This window comes from Saccostrea cucullata, unplaced genomic scaffold, assembly GCF_032062105.1.
Source record: "Saccostrea cucullata isolate Sc308-1 unplaced genomic scaffold, CSIRO_AGI_Scuc_v1 ctg46, whole genome shotgun sequence".
NCBI classification, from domain to species: Eukaryota; Metazoa; Mollusca; class Bivalvia; order Ostreida; family Ostreidae; genus Saccostrea; species Saccostrea cuccullata.
In genome coordinates this window covers 446341-452920 of record NW_026935190.1, presented here as the reverse complement: position 1 = coordinate 452920, position 6580 = coordinate 446341, and the positions used below count along the sequence as shown (strand labels likewise).

The following is a 6580-nucleotide window of genomic DNA, read 5'->3' as shown; positions in this document are numbered from 1 at the left end:
TTTTATATCAAAATAAGTTTTATCAATGAAGAATTCGAATTTTTTACGTCATAAATTATACATCTATTGACTTTTAGTTTCGTATAGCAAGTATGGCGGCCCGGCCCCCTATGACATGATAATAACAATCTCTCGCCCTCAGACAGAATATTCTGAGCTGTGAAGACGCATAGGAGAATTAAAACTACAAAATACGAATGTGGATTATGTCATAGATACTTTACAACCATGCAGCCTGTGCTCTATCATTTATGCACGAAGCAAGGGAAACTTTTGACATTTTAACTGCACCAAAATTGAAATGTATATAGCGTTTCGATCCAGGAATAATACGGTACAGTACAGACAAGTGATATAATTTTTTAGTTGTTAATAAATATATAAAACGTTTTTTACGCAGCTCACAAAGTTCATTTTCCAGAATGTTTCATTTTCCAACAACTTGTTTAAAGTTTGATGTTAGAGAAAATTCGGTCGAACAAAGTTGTGTGATGAAAAAAGACATTAATTAAAGCACATTATGATGAATATAACTGTTTAATTTAAATTATGAAGAAACACAAGTAATGAATATGAAAAAAAAAATGCTGTCAATGGTGATGCACTGTTTGTTTAATTAAAATCAAATAAAAACACGAAATGTTTAGAGATTTCATGATTTATTTTTTCAGATGGTGAAAGAATGTTACTAACTATAAATTATACCAGGGGCTTGTTCAACAATTGCATCTGCATGCAAAAGTTGTATTATGAGAGTATTGAGTGTTTTCTGTCAATCATTTTTGTCAATTATTTTAGTCTTCATGAAAATTCATGAACATTCATAATACCTTGAACTCTACATTTTTTCTGTCTTTAAAATGAAAATTACCAATATTCATATATATTCATCATTTGTTCATGAACTACATTTTATGAATACATTCATGAATAAAGTTCATGAACCATCTTTATGAACCAGTCATGAACACATCATGAATGTTCATGAACGATCCATAAAAGTTCCTGAAATTATGAATTTCACCTCGCAGGGGCTATACTGCGACGTGTCTGTGGAAAGTGGGGGGCTAAACCTTAAAAGCAGTGTTCAATTTCTATACTATGTATATATTTGGAATAAAAGGGGGGGGCTAAGCCCCCCTCCTCCTAGCCCCCCGGTTCCGACGCCTATGTTTGAAATAAACAAAGTTAAAAAGTTCTTCGGGCTTCACAGGATTTGATCACGTGATCAACTAGTAAGTTCATTCCTTGTTAACTTTTAAACATGTTGTTTATTCTTATATTTTATAACGAAATATTTCGAGTTCAATTCAAATATTACACGAAAGGGCCGCCGTATTGCTATGTTGTGACGCAAAATGACCTAGGCCTAGAAGTTGTTTGGTCTTGAAAGTTCGCCTCGCTCCAAAATTTGAATGTTTACATTGATGTTCAGCAGTCAAGTTCGGAATTATCTGTGCGTAATGAAAGAACAATGATCACTGCTGAGAATAATCTTACTATTTCATGAATTCTTAAGTTTATATTCTTGATATATTTGAAGTCAAAAGCGGGAGTCGTGTGTTTTAGTTTACATGCATGTAACTCCAATTCGGATTATAAAAAGGTAAACTGTGTGGTTAGGCTAATTATAGGCCTAGTATTTAATACATCTATTGTATATCTGTTGATTGAAAAATATCCTTATCTTTTAAACATTTATCTTTTTCATCACTATTAACTTAGAAATATTCCAAAACCAGTTGCACCATTTACAGAAATATGTATGCAAAATATCATCTATCACATCGCCGTGTGATTCGGTCGCGCTATGACCTCTGACCCTCAAATAAATATAATTAACAATGTATACTATAGAAAACATGGAGTAACACATATAGAAAACATAACTACTATATACTCGTGCCCCCTCAATGAAAACGCCTGATGACCTTTTTTCTTTTTCGCTTGTTAAAGAATTTTGTAGTTGAGTGCTTCCAACTGAAAATATATGCCCCCCCCCCAAACCGATATTGCTTCCTACGGGCCTGTAGGTACTCTTGAAATTGTTATTTTGGCACTTTCATTTTGACGAAGAATTTAGAAATGGAGGAGATCTATCATTTGTTAATAAACTCTAAGGAGAATGCAAATATACCCCTTGGATTGTCTGTAATACGCAAGAATTTTTAAGAAGTAAGTTACTTTTATGCACATTTACTTTGTATGTCGCCTTGGGACAGTCATGTTCAAGGAAAAGTTACATTTTTAACAAAATGTTTTTTAGTGCACTATAGACGTAGTAGGTAGTGCTAAACATGTCTAGCTCCGTCTAAAAAGTAATAAAAAGTAAATATATTGTAGGAAAATATTAAGGAATTATTCTTCTGGGTTGAATAGACAGATTTTTTTGCATGTCAAGACTTTTTTTTTTGCTTTGATTATTTTCTTTCAATTAGCCCCACTCCCCCACTTTGAATTTGCTTCCGTCGCCAATGTGTAATAGAATCAATCAAAAACCCAAAAGAATAATTCCTTAATATTTTCATACAATATATTTGCTTTTTATTACTTTTAAGAAGGAGCTAGACGTGTAATATTGTCGCAACTCATTGCGTCGGGAGCAAATTGAAAGTGGGGGGAGGGGGCTAAGTGTAAAAAAAAAATTTTACTTTAAAAAAAAAACCGGACAAGCAAAAAAAAAAAGTAAACCTACGCAGCAATGTTCGATGTCTGTACTAAGTATATATTTGGAGAAAAAAAAGTAAGACCCCTCCCCCCTTTCGACGCCTATGCAACTTGAAAATTCTATTTCGGGGTGGGGGTTACAATACGTCTGTTACTGTACTAATGATACTAATGAATACTAATGATTTGTTCTACGAATAGGTAATTACATCAGGCACCCAACGATACTTATTTTTCTTTTAATAAAAAATATACCACCTTTACGTTTATTACAGGGGCGTAGTATCAGGGGGGGCCAGGCCCCCCCACTTTTTCTCCCGACATTATCTTTACTATAGAAAAGGGCGTAGTATCAGGGGGGGCCAGGCCCCCCCCACTTTTTCTCCCGACATTATCTTTACTATAGAAAATGTTTACTGAAAGGAAGGTTGGCCCCCCCACATTTCTTCAGCAAAGGGTAGTGTTATAAGAAAATTTACCCCAAAAAGTTTGAATTGAAAGTAAGTTGGTCTTGAAAAAAGTTAGCCACTACCCCCCCCCCCCCCCCACGAAATAGGATTTTCAACTTTGGGCAAATTTTGTTTTTTTTTTTTTTTTTTTTTTTTGCTTGTCAACTTCTTCAGGTAAGTATAAAAAAAAATTTCTGAGGTTGGCCCCCCCACTTCCAAAAACGATGCTACGCGCCTGTATTATTAGGTAGGATGTTATTTTTTTATTAAAAGAAAAATAAGTAACGTCGGGTGCCTGTGGTAAAAACGAACAGGCTTTGCATGAAAACATGCAAAGAAAGATGACTCAAAATCACAGGTGTGCTCTCCTCTCTCTCTCTCTCTCTCGATCTTTGATCCAGTACAATAACTAGTGGGCATAATTTAACTATGTTATATTATATCAACGTATAGCTGGGGGCATAGATGTCCCGCGATATTCAGTTTCAAAATCTCCATACAGAATATAAATTTTCGTCTCGCGTCAGTGGTTTCGAGGACGCGTTTCAAATTCTGGAACAGAAATTGAGAAAAAGGTAAGAGATTACCAGTGGGCAGTGTCCGGTGAAAATCAATTGACAATGAGATCAATATTGACCAAAACAACAGTTCACAATATTTAGAAGCTTCTACCGCCATTAGTAATGTTTTAGTCAGGTGTCTAAATTTACAACCAATGACTCAGGGCAGAAAGGTGTGTCGACACATGGTCGTTTGTTGTGCACAGTGAAAAGAAACAAAAATGGCGATAGACCGAAAAATTTCTATCTTCGGTTTAGCCGCGATTGGAGTGTTGATTTTAGGCGGAATTCTTCATATTGTGGCCATAGCCTCGCCATACTGGCACGTGACGTCTTCCAGGTTATATACAGGAAACGTGTTAAGGATAGGAAATGCCGGTTTATGGATAGAATGTATATCTTGGACAGGGGCCACAAAATGTATGTCACCCAGCATAGCCGATGAAGGTAAGACGAAAAAGTATTGAAAATGAACAGAATATATCTGATGTTGAAAATGCAATGATACAATTATCTCAGTTCAATTTATGTGAGGGAGCTGTACCTTTGATTTATGATCAAAATGTTAAAATTCTATTCATGCTATTGTACCCGTAAACAAGATCTATTTCATTTTTTATTATACTTGTCTTTTACCCCCAGGGAAAAATAGGAAGAGATATCGATCGTGTTTGATCATGTTCAAGTATTGATGAATAGATCAACAGATTTTTAAAAAAAAATTAAAATCAGAGAAACGCTTGCAAATAGTGATGAGTTTATTTAGCTTCTGCTTTTCAAATTAAAAATATTAAGAATTCATACTAATAGACTAATACACTGCATGTAGATTTTTTTTAAAATTCTTTATTTTATACACTTTCTGTTGTATGATAATACAATATGAATATTTAGCATTTTTACAGACTGGTTTTGAAAAGAGAAAGGGAGAGAATTGACATGTTATTACATATATTTCATTTGATTCTCATGACACCTTATAACAGATTTTATAAAAGCAATTGATTCCAGTTGGTGTCAAAAACACTGTAGATTTTTATTTTTGAATAAACTTTACATAAATGGGCAGATAAACTCAAAGTCCAGTCTTGTGTTGTTTTCATATTATTTGCATAAACTTGATTTTGATATTTTTTTACACCTTATTACATTGTAGCCTGGATGGGTGGTGCACGAGCAATGGCCATTCTGGGAATGCTGACAGGAAGTGCATCATTGATTCTTCTAGGGCTGTACACATTTCTGAGATTAGAGACCTGGAGCAGAATCCTAAAACTGTCATCCATTGGATCCAGTATTGGTGCAGGTCAGTTAAAGAGCTTTCTGCATTAAAACATCTATATATAGCATGGGAATTAAGACTCTCAATACAGGCACAAAAAGATAATTAAGGTAGAAACAGTCAAGGCCAGATTTAGTGTCCACCCTTCAATATTGCCACAAGTTAAAATAATTATCTGGCACAGGTCTTTTTGTTAAATATATTTGCAAATAAATTCATGATAAAGAGGATAAATATATTTTTTGCATCTTATTAGCATCTAAGGTATACCTTTAACACTAATCTTGATAGTGTACATGTAGTATTCTTCATGCCTGTCATTCTTCAGTTGTGTTTATACCCAGCCCATCTGCCTGTCTGTCATACCACACTTAATAAGGTCCATCTCAGCTTTGAAGAAACTGTTCAGATCTCTGATATCTATTTTGCAATTGGTCATCCAGGGCCATAAAAAAAATTGTAAATTGATGATCTTTTCTTTTTGGAATTTTGGGATTATCACTATTCATAAAAATCATTTCATGTTGGGTTTACAGTGTTCACTACAAATCAGTATGTGTGCTAGTTTTATAGTTATCATGCATATATCCAACTATATGCTACACATTTGCTCACTGATTCATACCCCAGTATAAGCTGAAGTTCTTCTTAATATAATATTTAAATTTTTTCCAAGATCAAGGCAATTATAAAGTGTTCTTTATTTAATGGCTCGTCCTATGCACCCTATCCCACCTCGAGATTTCCAGGGGTCCATGCTGTGTGCTCTGTAATCACTGATGTGTATTTTTATAGGTTTTTTGAGATCGGTCACTGTTATGTTTACCTTTTTCATAGAGCTACATGTACTGTGCACTTACTATTTTGGGTTTCAATTAGACAGATATATATGGAGTTCCCAAAGCAAAACAAAAACACTGAAATTCTCTGTATTATAAGTTATAGGGATGTGATATATTCTTGTGTTTGTATTATATAGGGGTACTGATCCTGATAGGGGCAGTGATCTACGGAGCCAGTGTTGCTGATGAAAAATATCCACCATCTGGGTTCGATATGACTTCTGGCAAAAGAATGATCTACTCCATGTCATGGGCATTTGGACTTTCAATAACGGGCGCCATTTTATGCTTCGTCAGTGCAATACTCACAGGATTTGCCAAGAAACCAAAACTCTGAGACTATTTTAAATTTAGTTATGATATTGAAATACTGTTGTTCATTATTGTTGAATTATTTGGATTATCAGCTTTTTTACTGTTTATTAAAATGTTATATATTTTGTATCTTTCTAATTAAACAAAAACATGCTGGATTTCTTGTTTAATTTATGTGTGTAATAGGGCTGGGCAATAATATCGATATTTCAATATATTGCAATACAATGACAAAAAATATCGTACCGCAATACTATTTTGTAATATCGATATATTGGCAATATGCATAGATTAAGGAATTTTGTCATTAGATATAAAAATGGACTGATGAAAGTTTGTTATTAAGCCAAACAGTAAGTCAGTTGTTTTGTGGAAACATTTCAGAGCATAACTTAAATGAAATCAACAAGAATTTTTTTCAGTATTGGTTACTTATCATAGTTATGTACATTCTGTATGTAAATT

At 34.0% G+C, this 6580-nt stretch overlaps 1 protein-coding gene across 1 annotated transcript; it reads left to right on the top strand.

Moving 5' to 3' along the window:
* The first annotated feature begins 3719 nt into the window (after nt 1–3719).
* LOC134242179 (uncharacterized) lies at nt 3720–6271 on the top strand. The gene is made up of 3 exons (XM_062724250.1): nt 3720–4123; nt 4833–4982; nt 5938–6271. Exons 1-3 carry the CDS (start codon nt 3898–3900, stop codon nt 6135–6137), a joined length of 576 nt encoding a protein of 191 aa, XP_062580234.1. The 5' UTR covers nt 3720–3897; the 3' UTR covers nt 6138–6271.
* The last annotated feature ends 309 nt before the right edge of the window (nt 6272–6580 follow it).

Coding starts and splice junctions, on each gene's coding strand:
- LOC134242179 (XM_062724250.1), top strand. CDS start 3,898: ATGGCGATAGACCGAAAAATTTCTATCTTCGGTTTAGCCGCGATTGGA. Junction 4,124..4,832: donor ACCCAGCATAGCCGATGAAG/GTAAGACGAAAA, acceptor ATTACATTGTAG/CCTGGATGGGTGGTGCACGA. Junction 4,983..5,937: donor TGGATCCAGTATTGGTGCAG/GTCAGTTAAAGA, acceptor TGTATTATATAG/GGGTACTGATCCTGATAGGG.